At 43.4% G+C, this 15,372-nt stretch overlaps 1 protein-coding gene across 1 annotated transcript; it reads right to left on the bottom strand.

Moving 5' to 3' along the window:
* Window positions 1–1,936: 1,936 nt before the first annotated feature.
* Window positions 1,937–13,138, bottom strand: RERGL (RERG like). The gene is made up of 5 exons (XM_054989064.1): window positions 13,016–13,138; window positions 9,980–10,036; window positions 8,624–8,697; window positions 3,947–4,095; window positions 1,937–3,358 (listed from the first exon to the last, which is right to left on the bottom strand). The coding sequence occupies exons 1-5, from the start codon at window positions 13,065–13,067 to the stop codon at window positions 3,076–3,078; spliced, it is 615 nt and encodes a 204-aa protein (XP_054845039.1). The 5' UTR covers window positions 13,068–13,138; the 3' UTR covers window positions 1,937–3,075.
* Between the last annotated feature and the right edge of the window lie 2,234 nt (window positions 13,139–15,372).

Genomic DNA, 15,372 nt, shown 5'->3' with positions numbered 1-15,372 from the left:
TTGGCTTTTAGTATATAAGATACTTAAATGGAACCTTTAAATTCAAGGTACACCCCTGAGAATCAGATGCTGAAAAGGAACAAGTGACAAAGGAGGTCTGTTGCCCTCATGCCCTGCTTTTGAACCTCCTAAGCAAACCAAACTCAGAGGCGGCTCCCAAGAGTCCGAACAAACACTGAGAAGCCACAAGGAGCCACAGCAATGTTGTAACAAAGTACAAAAGAAATTTAGTCATGTAAGGTGTATACAACAATCAAGTACATTCAAGTAAATATAACAGTGTAAGAACATTCATTCATAATAAAGTGACTAGGTGCTTAACACAAGACGCTTGCCTCAACGGATTCTTCCAGTGAATCGAACATTTGCAAATTACCTGAGTCCTTTCATCTATACAGTCTCGTAATTCACTGGAGAAAATGGTCACAGTGTGTGACTGGATTCTCCATAGTGCGCTCTTCATCTCGCGCACCGCCCTTCCCAACTTGGAGCTGTATAGGGATTCCTCAATGACGGGTCAACTGTGACCTTACATGACTAAATTTCTTTTGTACTTTGTTACAATATTGTTGTGGCTCCTTGTGGCTTCTCAGTGTTTGAACCTCCTAAGGCATCTGGCTGCCCACTGTTACAGAAGTCTGGATTAAATTCCATTCTCTGGAGCCAGCTCTCCATCACCCTGATGCACTCAAAGCGCTGGTCCTTTGGCCAAGCCACCCAGGTGACTGCTTGGGCAGTACAGTGAAGAAGGTGATGATATCACACAGGGTCTTGGCTCGCTTCCAGCCATTAGGGTTCCCATTTGCTTCATGAGGTTGAGGGATCTGCCACTCCCAGACTCCGCCTCCCACCACCTTTCACCTGGCTGGCAAGGGGGAGAAGGTACAAGAATGGAGGGCACTCTTGGAGTGTGCTCCTGCATGCTCTGAAATTCTTCCACATCACACCAGGAATGATGTCATTCCCAGCACGACGTGGAAGCGCAGGGTTGCGTCAAGGGCCGATCTGGTAAACACCAAGTATTTCTGCTCCCCCCCCCCAAGACTCCCCCTCCCATCCCTTGCTTTGAGCTCTGTGGGATCAGGCAAACCTAGTGGCATAGGAGGAGACGGGCATCCCCGCCTGAGCCTGCACCACTGCTGACTGGGTCTGATTCAAGGGCTTTGGTTCTTGGCTTGAGCCCAGCTGGGAATGTTTCTGACCCAGGAGGGGTGGCAAAACGCCTTGGACCAGCAAACCATCAGCTCGGCAAAGTTTCCCTAGTCGCCTCTAAAGCAGTTGGATGAGAAGTCCCAATAGATATGTATGATCCCCCCTTCTCACGTCTCTGGATCGCAATCCTTAGTTTTATTGTGGATCGGAATAATTTGGTTGCATGCGGAGAAGGTGCTGCTCATGCAATTGATTACAAGCATAGACTATGAATCGTTCTCAAAGTGGACTTTCATTAAACCTGACACAGTAGTGAAATTCTCAGATCCATTTCACATCTTAATGGTGGGATGTACGAGATTCCCCTTTATGTTTTACTTGGAAGCACAAACAGCAGAGACATGTGTAAGTCTGCTAATTCTGTTTCCTCCCACTGTTTGGTGCAGTAGCAGGAGAAAAATAAACCAAAAAATTACTGTCAGGTCAATAGGGCGATGTCGCTTTTGGGTTTTCCAGGAAAACCTGGAAGTGATGTCAGTCCTCTCTAGGAATCACTGGGAACTATGGTTTTACCATACAATTTCTAGCAATTCCTAGAGTCATGTGGCATCACTTATGGGTTTCCCGTGGAAATGACATCACCGTTCCATTGCCCGCCACTCTCCTGCTGGTCACTGATTTTTTATAGCTCCACAGAATGGGCATACTCTAAAGGGAAAAGAATTGTCGTTCAAATGCTATCTTCTTTCCTTCTGTTTATTTGCAAACTTGCTAACTGGCCATTAATACTGTAATACTTAATATTTACATATAGCACTTTCTGTGCTTCACATACATTATCTTCCTGCAAAACTTACAGCAGCTCCGTAAGGCAGGCCCCTATATTGCAGCTGGTGGGAGTCTAGGAATAAGAAAAAATGCCCTGCTCAGTGAATTTGTGGCAGAGGAGAGATTTGAATCCAAGACCGTCCCGATCACTGCCCAGTCTCGTCCAGCTCACTCTTATGGAAGTCTGCTTGAGAGGCCTTAGTTGCAGGCATAAAATTGCTAAGCCTTCAATCCTTTCCCTTCAGCTCCAGAATTCTTTTTTATTTTGTGCAAATCCAAATTTGCCAACACCTCCTTGGCCCTCTCAATCACAGTCATGTATAAAAGGCACTAAAATGGTTTCTAAGAAAACCAATTATTGCAGGTAATCTAGTGTACCCCAAAGCTTTAAATAGAATTAGGCAATATAGCTTTGAGCAGACAAGAAGAGCCCTTGCCCCAGAGATCTTACAAACTGTATAAATGAGAAAAAGATGCAGAGAAAAAGCCACTTTCTTAAACTGGAGCAGATGAAAGGCAGACTGAGAAAGACCCCAGAGACTTGGAATCCACATACATTGTGACATCAGTCAGTTCTCAACATTTCTCTTTGACATTCTCACATGCCAGACCCGATCCGGCTATCATTAGTTGCAACGTCAGTTGCAATTTACCTAAGTCCCATTGTTTTGCAATCCTATGTATGCTTACTCAAAAGTAAATCCCACTGAATTCAGGAAGAGGTGTGTAGGATTGCAGCCATAGCTCAGTAGGGGGCCAATATTATTCACCCACCATCACTGATGGTAGCACAAAGTGTGGACTTGCACATGTGAACTAGTCTTCACACATTAATTACCAAGATAGAACTTATGAATCATGGCATGTCAACTCAAACAGAGCACTTTTCAATGGCAACAGTTCATACGTTTTCCTGAGAGCCATCAAGCAATGAAACTTCAAGTGATGAACACACATGTATCAACCACTCCACAGTCCTCCATAATTTCTCTTCCAATAGAGCTCTTCGAAACCAGTATATTGGAAGGGTCACTGTACGTCTCAGACCTTCATGCTATTTGCGTTCCGTGCATACTGGACATCATAGACCTTCCGCTAAACGGACTTCCTCCTTTTCCCAAACATGGTGTTGATCAACTTGGCCATGGATTTTGATCCACTGGGCCGTCGCTTCTCCTTCCATTTGGAGTTAGAGGTGATGTTCTTCAGCAGCTTTGTGAACATGGCCACCACTTCTTGACTATGTTCTGCCGCCGACAGTTCACAGAATTGGCATTTGTAATCCAGGGCCAGCTTCTGCCCTTCGTCCCAGCCGACTTCTCTGCTATGGCATAGGTCTTGCTTGTTGCCAACCAAAACAACGGTGGACTCTGAAGCTCTAAGGGAAGGGAAGATTGGTGAAAATTCAGCATACAAACAGAGCCCTGCCTATATTATACACCTGTGTCAGGTTTGTCCTCCTTTAACTACTGTCGTTTCTCTTAAAGCAACCTGGGAATTGTCCTTGCAAAGATCTCTCTGTCAGAGATCTCTGTCCACTCCTCAGGGAACTAAAATCTGCAGTGGAAGAGGCAATGATTGTCAAATGAATGAATCTCTGAAGTGAGGAGGTGGTTTTGAACTTCCTCATATTAATAGTTTGTAATCAAACTAAGGGATGGAAAGCAGCATGGTATAGCCTGATCTTGTCAGATCTTGGAAGCTAAGCAGGGTCATTACTTGGATGGGTGACCACCAAAGAAGATTCTGCAGAGGAAGACAATGGCAAACCCCCTCCGCTTCTCACTCCCCTTGAAAGCCCCAGCAGGGGTCTCCATAAGTCGATTGCGTCTTGATGGCACACGTACACACACAATCAAATTGGGTGGAATTGCACATTAATGAAGCAAGAAGAGAGCCACCTTTCTCTGCTAGCACTCATGATCATCTTAGCTTTCAGAATCACAACAATCTTTTGGTGACTTGCCTTTTGGAAGCTCCCGTGTGGCACTCTCGTATCCTGTACAGCAGAGCTTTTGCATAAGCAAAGGAGGCCCTGTCATTGATGTCATACACAATGACAAACCCATCAGCCCAGTGGAGCTCATCTGTTAGGGACAACTTCCCTTGCCGTGGCTGGAAGATAAAAGAACATCATGAATGGGACCAGTGACATGAGAGGCTACACTGGCATGGCATTGAGAAAAACCTGACAACTGATGCTTAGTATCTGTTAAGATGTAAGAAGACCCCTGGATTGGACACCAGTGGCACCTTAGAGACCAACAAGAATCAGAGCTTCCTTCTTCAGACAGATGGATCAAAGGAAAGGTTCACCTAGTCCACCATCTGTTTTCCTAAACATGCCTACAAACAAAGCATGGAGGTCAAATCCCTTGCCTCGCTAGAAAGTCCATGGGATGGTGGGGACATGGGAGGGCACCATCAGTGATGGCATGATGTCACTTCCAGGAAGTGACATCACTCCTCTCTAGAAATCCTCTTTAGGATTCATAGGGCAGACTGTCATCACTTCTGGGTTTTTCCTGGATGTATTATGTCATCACTGACAGTGTTTTTTTTAAACATTATTTTGCTCCTGGAGGCAGCAGGGGGAATAGGATCCCTATTTCAGCAGCTTAGTTGTGCCCATGCTTTCAGACTTCATTATTTCAAACACTCTCAAGTTCTGCCCTGACATTGCCAGCTCCTTAGCTCAGTTAGATCTTGCAAATAACAGCCCTTGAAAAAACTTCTTGCATATAATATATTTTTTATAGTAAACATAAAATACACTTGCCAAATATTTTTTTTAAAAAAAAACAATTAAAACACACAGCCAAATTTTGTTTCACTGACTGCAGGGAAGCCACAGCTGCTGAACACCGACTCATGATCTGACTGAGTCCCTCTACATGAGATGTCTTGGCACGTGTTCATCAAGTGTTGGCAGATTCAATGTTAGCCAGGAAGCGTAGTTTAAAAACACAGAGCTGGTGGAGATTGCTCCTCAAAGGGTTTGTTAATTTCATCTTTGCCTCCCCAAAGCCTCTGTCAATTTCACCACTCCAGTCTAAAACTCTGTGGGATCACAACCAGAGGAATATAGAGAGGAATGGAAATGGCCTGGAGCTGCCTTCCAGAGCTAGGGTTGGACTTGGAGAGGTTCTAATGGGCTGAAGTTTCCCTTCTGCCATTTCACAGCCCCTTCACACGGCTTCAGTGTATAGAAAAGCCTTTGCCCTGCTGTCGATTCTGTCTTTTTAAACTACCCTTCCCAGCTAACTTTGCATCTCCTGACACATGTTCTTCACATGTCAGATGTCTCATGTAGAGAGACTCTTTGTAACCTAGTTGTTAAGTGGTTGGGCTGCAAATCAGCACTCTGCTAGTTTGACTTCCACTCCTGCCATGAGTTTAGTGGGTGGCCTTGGGTAAACCTCTCCTCTCAGCCCCAGCTGTGTCGTGCAGACTATGAACACTGCCTTTGTTCAGCGCTCTGAGTGGGGCCCTAATCTGTCTAGAACAGCAGTATACACGCACACTATTATTATTATTAACAGAGAGAAAGTTAAGTGCCAATGAAAAGCATGAAACTTACAGTGTAACCCTAAGCAGGCTTGCATACTTGTAAATCAATGGGCCTAGCAGGGTCTAACTCTGCTTAGGATGGCACTAAGTACTCCATTGTACGCCTGCCAGGTCAATCTTAAACAATACGATTTGGATCCCAGAGAATCCAAGTCAGAGATATAAGCAGATTGGGGCCACTGCACCTGGAGCTACAAGTGACGCCTGACACAGGTTGGACACCTGTCAGCTTCCCTCAAAGGTGTCCAGGTCTTGCAGCTTGGGTCTCCATTTAATTGAGGTTGGAGAGGGAGAACTTGGGAGGGAGGAAGTTGGAGAGGGAGAACTTGGGAGGGAGGAAGTTGGAGAGGGAGAGCTTGGGAGGGAGGAAGTTGGAGAGGGAGAACTTGGGAGGGAGAGCATGCCGTCAGGAGGGGAGTGCAGGCATTAGGGCTGTCGCCACCCCCCCTTCCCCTCCTCTGGGTGTGCGTGGGGGATTTCTGTAAACTTTAATTAAATGGAGAGCCAAGCTGCAAGACCAGGATGCCTACATTTCCCATCAAAACTTGAGGTAAGCTGACAAGTGTCCAACCTGTGTCAGGCGTCACTTGTAGCTTGGCTCTTAGTGGTCCTTACAAAAAATGGCTTTTTTGTTACAACAACTATGAGTGTCGCAGGACAACAGTGGTGTGAGAAGGGAAACAGAAGGACATTCCTAATAGTTTATAGATGATGGTCATTACAAATAGGCTGACATTTCTGAAATTAAAAATAATGATGCACCCTAACTATTTCAAACTTTAACTCGTGCGCCAGAAGACTGCTCAGGTTTGGCAACAGGGACTGGTTCCAGGCAGAGCTGACTCTCCATGTAGCTCTTGTTGCTGCTGCCAAAAGAAAGGCATTTGCAGCAGAAACAGAACCCCTGCTCTCCCTTGCCTTGGTCCTCTGTGGCTGCCCTTTCCCCTCTGCCACCAAAGAGCTTTTTTAGACTTCTTTTTTAAACAAACAAGTACACAAAGAATCAACAATAACTACATTACTTTAGCATTATATAATAACCTATTGCAACAAACAATGCATGTGTTTCCACCTTTTATTTTCAAAAGAAAGTCTCTAGCACTTTTGGTTGTGGAGTTATAATGAGAAATGTGCAACCATTAACATTCCCCTTATATCTCCAGCACAAAAAGGGTGAGAGTAGTTTTTAAAAGTAGGCGCTAGCACATTGTTGCAGTAGATTGTTATAACATTATAATACTATAGAAAGGTATAAGTGGCTGATTTTTAAAGCCCTACAGTGAGGTAGGGTTGGCACCCATAGAACTAAGGTGAGGGAAATGAAGCCAAAATAAAAGGGACCTGAAAAGATACGCACTTTACCATCCACCTGGTGTCCAAAGGCACTTTGGCTATTATCTTTCCAGAAAGATTGTATATAATCAGGTCTAGGAAAGATCAGAGCACAGTGGAAAGAAACATGGAAATAGGATGAACAGATGCGGATGCTCCTGAAAACAGCGCCATGGTAAGGAAGTCAACAGCAATTCTTCAACCCCATATTGGATCCTTGCTAATGCTGTGTCTCCGTAAACTTGTATGCATTGTTTATGGAAATGTTCTTAACACTGTATGGAAATGTCTCCCCCTGTCCTTGCTACTGATTGTACTAATCTCACACTATGTAATCCACCTTGAGTCTCAGTGAGAAAGGCGGACAATAAATGACATAAATGAAGTAAAATAAAGATACACAGAGTTAGTGTCACTCTACACATTACTTCTTTTATGGGTTCTCCCTAGAGCTTTTTCCCCCATGCAAAAACAGTGCAGTGCTAGAGGGAGAGTTTTCCTGCTGCTGAGTTGGATGGGTTTGAGCAATACCTCCACGTGGAGCAGCAGAAAAGGGGAAATGTCTCCCCCTCTGCATTATTTTTGCATGGGGAAAAAAGCTTGGGAGAAAGGCAGGAGCTCTCCCTCCCCTGGTGGCAGCTTTCTGAGCATACGTGCCCTCTCCTTTTTAAATCGAAGCCGATCCCCAGAGGTGATGTATGTCTGCGTGGAGCACGGGTTGGCTCCCTGGGGAACTCGTAAAAGAAGTTACGTGGAGTGTGATCCTTAGGAGTGGTGGTTAAGGTGGTTAAGACTGCACACTAGAACACTGCTGGATGTTACCTATAGTTCCCAGCTCAAACCCATCCAATCTATCATCATTGATCTACAACCCATCCTGGAGAATGATGCCTCTCTCACACAAGCCCTGGGAGGAAGACCTCTCCTTGCCTACGGACAGCCCCCAAACCTTAAATGACTTCTCACTTACAACCATGAATCGGCTAGCAGAGTTACCAGCACAGGTTCCAAACCCTGCAACAGACCCAGACGCCAGCTCTGCCCTCATATCTACACAGGAAATACAATTACAGGACCCAATGGTGTTAACTACACTGTCTCTGGCTCTTACAGCTGCTCATCCTCCAAGGTGATATACGCCCTCATTTGCCAACTATGTCCATCTGCTCTGTACATTGGACAAACCAGCCAACCTCTGCGCAAAAGAATAAATGGACACAAATCTGACATTAAAAATGGCAACATCCAGAAACCAGTGGGAGAACACTTCAATCTACCAAGACATTCCATCAAGGACTTAAAGGTCACTGTAGTTCAACAGAAACCTTTCAAATACAGAATCCAATGGGAAGCTGCTGAATTGGAATTCATATGTAAATTTGACTCAGTCAGACTTGGGTTGAATAGAGACTCTGGATGGTTATCCCATTATCAGAAGCCACTGATTGCATCTACTCCCCCCTCCTCTCTCCACCTATATATCTGACCAGTTTCTTCTTACCATCCATGCATCTGATGAAGAGAGAAGTGGTTCTCGAAAGCTTATGCTACAGTAAAGTTGGTTAGTCTTAAAGGTGCTACTGGACTCTTTTCTATTTTGCTACTACAGACTAACACAGCAAACTCCTCTGGATCTAAGATTGCACTGTCAGTCACTTTTTCTTTACTTTCTTTCTGCAAATCATCCTAAAGACCTCTGGGACTAAGTGGACAAATCAAAGTCTATATTTTTTTAACTTACTTGTGAACAGGGGTCATATATTTCAAGGTTAATTTGCTTCCCATCCAGGCACATATGTTTGGTATAGATACATTCTGTAAGACAACAGAGAAAGAAATATGATCATGGTGACCCATGTACATGCATGCAGACACATGCACACACACTAGGACCTAGGTCACCACCACAGAATCTGTCTGGCTTTGATGTTTAACTCACAATGATGCTCCCACTGTGTCCTCAGATTAGCACCTTTCTCTGGAAGTATCAAAAAGGGCAGGAATAAGATTTTTCTGCATTTTCTTCCCATGCTTTCAGACCCATTTACGTAATCACATCTTTGAAATTTTCCATACAGTTGCACCCCCATGCGTGCGATCTTGTACACGACCAGCCTTTCAGCTCAACTCCCACATTCTTTTAATATACTAAAAGGTCGTCACAAAATTATCAATTGAATGTGGGCGGTGTTTTTGCTGACGTACTCTGAGCGGATTAGCAAACTGAGAGGCTGAAAACTCGGCTCCACATGGGATGTTCAAAGGCCAAAGAGCATAGAATTAGCCTGGTCCAGAAACTCTGAAATCCGTACACATCACTAACACATCCCCAGGAGAATAAGGGATATACTGTCATGTATACAGGGCTCTCCCTGACCTGGATAGCCCAGGCAAGCCTGATCTTGTCAGGTCTCAGAAGCTAAACAGGGTCAGCCTTGGTTAGTAATTGAATGGGAGAGCTCCAAAGAAGACCAGGGTTGCAGAGGCAGGCAATGGCAAACCACCGCTGTTAGTCTCTTGCCTTGAAAACCCCAGCAGAGGTTGCTATAAGTCAGCTACACCATGACAACACTTTCTACATATATTGGGCTGACGGGGGTGGCAGCATTGTAATGTTGTATGGTGGAAGTGATGTATAAGTTGGTACAACCATGCTTCATTACAGAGGTCAACATAAATGTAGGAGCAGGCGCTGGAAAGATGTGTCAGGCACACTAACAGTGAAATCCTAAGCAGAGTTACTCCAGTCTAAGCCCATTGGCTTCGAGGGGCTTATGAAGATGAAATTGTTTTCTCCCAAGTCTGGCCTTTGGTTCATCTACTTAGTTACTGTCTGCTCTAAGGAGCAGCATCTCTTTGGGGTCTCTTCTAATTGAACCTAGGTGCAAGGCACGTGGTCTGTCGCTGAGTCACAGACCTTCACGATCTGCCACTGAGCCACTCAAATGCAGTTGTGAGTGGCGCATGCATTACGTCTTTATTTTATCCCCATGCAGATATTTGTTCCCAAACAGAGTCATCACAGATATGGGATTAAAGGGACAAATGGGTAGGAATCCCCAGGATGTAACCTTTCAGACGTAATGGGGGGACTTACCAGAGTCAGAGGCATATTCTCCAATAAAACGTCTGGTTAGAAAGCGCACTGTAAGGGCTGCAACAACAGAATATTGGCCAACATGAGAAACTGTCGGCTAGCGGATCATAGCTGCTGTTCAATACTTTTTGCCCCTCTGCTGAGTCAGCTATCTGGACTGGGTTCTCAAGCTATCCACTGAACAGGGAGGGGACAGCTGGATTCTTGAACAAGCCAGCAATACACATTGGGATTCTAGGATGAAATGAAATTCAGAGTATTGTCACCCAGGGCCAAAAAAGTGACCACGTATGTCACTTACAGTGCAATCCTATGGAGAGTTACTCCAGTCTAATCCCATTGACTTCAATAGGCTTAGACTGGAGTAACTCTCCATAGGATTGCACTGTTAGAATTCCCAGGCCTTCCACTATGGTGGGAGGTCTTCCTTTGAGCATCTCTGGAAAAAATGCTGCTGTCCTCTATGCCTATATGCCATTTCTGGGAACAACCCAGAACAGCTCGAGGAATCACTGGAAACTCTATGGTTTTACCATAAAATTTCCAGCGATTCCTAGATCTTCCCATTGTCACTTTCAGGTTGTAAATTGAAGTGACATAGTGATATCAGTGATGTTTGGGGGTGGGGACACTGCCGGTGCCGCATGCCCCATATCCCCGCCCGCAACCCTCCCGCTTTTGGGGGGGTTGCCTATATGTCACTAACGCATGCAGCTTCCTTGCAGTGAGTCTGACCATCAGTCTACCAAAGTCAGTATTGTCTACTCTGACTGGCAGTGACTCTCCAGGGCCTCCAGATTGCATTTTCTTTCCCACACCTTCCAGGATTATTTTCAATCCACTTAAAATCAGTTGTGACGAAGCCCACATTGGTGGAAGGAGTGATTCAGAACTTATGTCAAAGCCGTTGCTTCCAAAACAAGATGCTCTCGCCAAGAAGTTGTCCTTGGACTGATTTGTCCCTATTTCTGGCTGGAGCCTCACTAGATTTTTAGTACTAAAGTGTAGGAAGGAGAGGCGGAATAATGGTGAAGAAAAAAGTCTAATTAGCTTTTTTTTTCCTTACCAGCATTTTATAGTAGATTTTTCAGTGTTAATTTACAACTAGACATTTGCAAATGTGCTATGGCTAAAAACATTTCAGTGTCAAAAAGAGAACAATAAAAAGCAGGCTGGAGATTAGGGGTGAATCAGTGTGTGGTATTGAGTATAGAGTACTGGAGATAGCTGAAAGAGACCCGAGTTCAAATCCCTGTTCATCCTGGAAACTCACTAAACAATATTGGGCCAATCACAATCTCTCAGCCTAAACAACTTCACAGGATTGTAATTGCATCCTATGTTTCCTGGAGGAAGGAGGATACAACTGGGATAAATATAGCATTCTGTTGTACAGCAAATACATCCTTGGAGCCCATCTATTTGAAGTCTTTTTCAAGGCTCTCATGAGCCCATTCAGACCTTTTAAAGCCATAGACGTTTGGAAGGGAGCCCACCTGCATTCTTCAGTGGGAGTTGTGACCCAGTTTGCACACCCCAATGTGGTGATGTCAGAGAGGTATTCTCCGCCGTATCACATCTCTTTTTCCAGGATGCATCCATTGAGATAACACCTGTATGCATTCCTCAAGAACCACTGGAGTATATTGTGAGCTATTTAGGGCTGTAATTGATTTTTTTAAAAAATATCTTTGTGCAATAAAAATGTTTCTGGTCATTCTGGAAATTCAAGTTTTCTTATATTTCCAATTCCAAGGTTGTTGGGTTTTTTTTTTGCTACTTCCAATGTGTTTTTCCTTCAATTGTGAATAAGATCATATCATTATTGAAAGACTAAAGCCACATGAAAAGTTTAAATTTTAGCTTAGCATTTCAGCATTCAAGTACAACTTTTAGACTGCTCACCACTTCCAAACAACAAATCCCACACGGAATGCTGGATTTTAAATTTAAAATGTTGGTTAAATGTTGTAAACAACATTGAACCCATAGATTCCCCCTAGTCATCTTATATTCCATTTCAGCTGTTAGCATAACCCATTTTTCATGGAAGCCACTCTCTTTCCCATGCACCTTTAAGAATAGAGTAACATGTATAGTTTAATCAAAAAGAGTCCAGTAGCACCTTTAAGACTAACCAATTTTATTGTAGCATAAGCTTTCGAGAATCACAGTTCGCATCTGACGAAGAGAACTGTGATTCGCGAAAGCTTATGCTACAATAAAATTGGTTAGTCTTAAAGGTGCAACTGGACTCTTTTTGATTTCGCTACTACAGACTAACACGGCTAACTCCTCTGGATGTATAGTTTAGGCAGGGAAAGCATTTCTAGATATGCAAAGGGGGAGAGCTGGCTGCCCAACCATGTGCTGAGTTACTCCAGTCAAAGCCCACTGAAACAATGCATTGCACTTTCAGCCTATTAAATTAGGGCTGGGGCTGGGGGGGGGCAGGGCTCAGTGGTAAAACATCTGCTAGAAGAAAGTCCTGAGTTCAATTCCCAGCATCTCCAGTTAAAAGGATCCGATAGATGATGCGGAAGACTTCTGCTCCGAGACCCTGAAGCACAGCTGCCTGTCAGAGTAGATGAGACTGGATTTAATAGACAAATGGTCTGGCTCAGTAGAGAACAGTTTCATGCAAACTGCTTTGTGTTAAAGTCTTGCACAGGGCACCGGAACAGAGGCAGTGTCCAGTTGGCGGTCCTAATTAAGCACCTAAAGTTTCAATAACTTTTTAATTTTTTTAAAGAAATAAACATACTATAATTTTGTTTAAAACCTATACACCTAAGAAGCATATCCATTTCATAACATGCCTGATGATCAGGCACATATTAATACACAAGAAAAATCCCCCCCCCCCCCCAAGAACAATACACCTGGAGCCCAGTAGCTAGGGAAGGGTCTTCTGACAACATTAAAAAAAAAAATCTGCCTGCAAATCTCCAGCCAAAATGGATAGGGCTCTTCTAATCCTAATCAGTCCCTGCTACGCAGCTCCACCAGTTCCAATTGGAGTGGGGGGAATCTTACCGGATTTTCCTGTTCCTTCGCTGCCCAGAACTGCTACTTTGAGCTCGTTCATCCTTGAAGCAGCAGGCAACCCAACGAGAGTTTGCAGATACTCAGCTGATCCCAAACTGCAAACTTTCAGACTGCTCTCTCTCTCTCTCTCTCTCTCTCTCTGTACTTCCCCTGAGAGCAATTCTGAGCTGTGCTGACCACAGACGGCAGGTTCTATATAGTTTCCTGAGCTGAAGACGTCAAGGGAGAGCTAGCTGGTAACATGCCATGGCAACGCGGTTCAAAAAACCGCCCACCCCTCTGCGAGCTTTTCTCCCCCCAAAGAAAGAAGCTAAGAAATCTCTCCCGCCTGTAATCCTAGCGAGAAGGATGGATGTTAGTTCACTCCACTTTCACCCAGTTTTAGTCTATTGATCTCAGTTTTTTTCAATGGGTATAGGAGTTTGAAAGTACTGGTCAATTTCTTTCTGGTTGGTTGGAGTTCCGAGGGATGAATGAAAGATCTGAAATTGACCGGAGTTTTGTGAAACTGACCCCTTTGGGTTCTAAACTTGCCTACAATGTTCTTTTAAGTGTTTCCTACACAAAAGGTTTCTGGCAACCCCCCTCCATCCCCCCCACAACACAGAGACATTTTAAATCTATATTCTCCTTCATACTTAAGCAAAACTACTAGAAACAAAATTTTATATTTTTTTTAAGGCGTGGACGAGAGGACAGAAGCTACTTGGAAGCCAAACATCTCATTTAGAAGTCCTGGCGACTAAAGTCCAGTACCTAAAGGCAGAAGGGGGCATTCTTCATTTTTACACACCATATTCCACAGCTTTTCATTGGCACTGAAAAGAGATCCTAGATCTGAGCCTTAGTACAACTTCGTCCACACCTTCAAACCTTCCTGATCTACTTTGATAATCCGTTCATTTTTTTTTCCAGGTGTATCTTTGCCTCCATGAGAGCTGGGAACTTACTTTGTAAAAGTACAAACGAAACTGAATTTGCAGTAATTCCACCCTTTGCATTCGCCATGCATTTTAAACATCAATTTTACCTTATTTTTAAAAAGTGCCCGGCCACAACTGGTGGTGGGGTGGTTGGCTCCTCTTAACTACATTTTTGTTGGGCATTACGAACAATTTATGCGTTTATTACTGTGCTCTCTCACTGATTTTTGTAACTGATTGTTACCCTCCTAAACATTCCTAGATAGAAGGAAAGATGCAGTAGTTTTTAATAAGTAATAAAGAATAATAACTTTATCTATTTTTAAAATATGTATATAATTAGGATTATACAAGATGTTTGAGCATTACAAGGTAAATAGACAAATATTACCTATATAAGTAAAGGCTAAACATATATTACTTCACATATCTTTTGTTACTCACCCTTTCTGAAACCTGGTTCACATTTGCAGGAGAACAAAGAAGCATGCAATTAGGTGGTAGAAAGGATTGCTTAACTACAGACCGCCAGTTGAAGATTCCAGGTTTAAGTTTATTTACTAAGAAAACGTATATACTGCCTCTCCGGAAAGCTGCTCCTGGCTTTTTTTTTTGCATGATAAACTCCCTGCAAACAGAAAACTGGTGCTGAAAAAGAGAAAGATTCCACATCGTCTCTTCGCTTGCTGAGCTGGTTTTCTATTTGCAAAGAGTTTTTAACTATAGAGGAATGTTTCACCTCATTCCTTTACATGTGTGAAATAAGAACCAAGACAAGTTATATCTATCTGTGCTGCATGCATACCAATGCATTATTTATAACCCCCCTTGTCTCCTTTATGTCAACTTCTAGATGAGCAAGATTCAAGTCCGACAGCTCTTTCAAGACCAACAAGATTTACAGGATCTAAGCTTTCAAGAGTCATATCCTAGAAATCTTGTTCATCTGTACAGTGCTATTGGACTTGAATCTTGTTCTGTGGCAATACAGCTACCTACCTGAAACAAATTTTAGATTTTAAGTTCCTCAGTCCAGAGTCTATCTTCTTGTACTCTTTCATGCACATGGATACTGCTATATACATAAATAATGATAGTCATAATAATATTAAATACTATTATGATGTCCGTCATAGCTGACACTTTACTAGTCCAATAATACATACACAATAGCTATCCTTCCATAAATAGACTAGAGATCTTGCAAGTTTGATAATCTCTACAAGTACTAATAAATTGAGCTATTACCCCCCATTCTCTCACACTTGTGATGATTCCAGATGTGAAGCTGTGTTATTCTCAAGCAGCAAAATAAAACAGGAGTCCAGCAGCCCCTTGAAGGCAAATAACATTTATTCCCACATAAGATTTTGTGAGTCAGAGCTCAGTTCATCAAATGCATTCCAGGTTTCTGCTGAAGAG

This window comes from Eublepharis macularius, chromosome 9 (assembly GCF_028583425.1).
Source record: "Eublepharis macularius isolate TG4126 chromosome 9, MPM_Emac_v1.0, whole genome shotgun sequence".
NCBI lineage: Eukaryota > Metazoa > Chordata > Lepidosauria > Squamata > Eublepharidae > Eublepharis > Eublepharis macularius.
The sequence above is the reverse complement of the archived record's forward strand: the minus strand, read 5'-3'. Positions and strand labels throughout refer to the sequence as shown.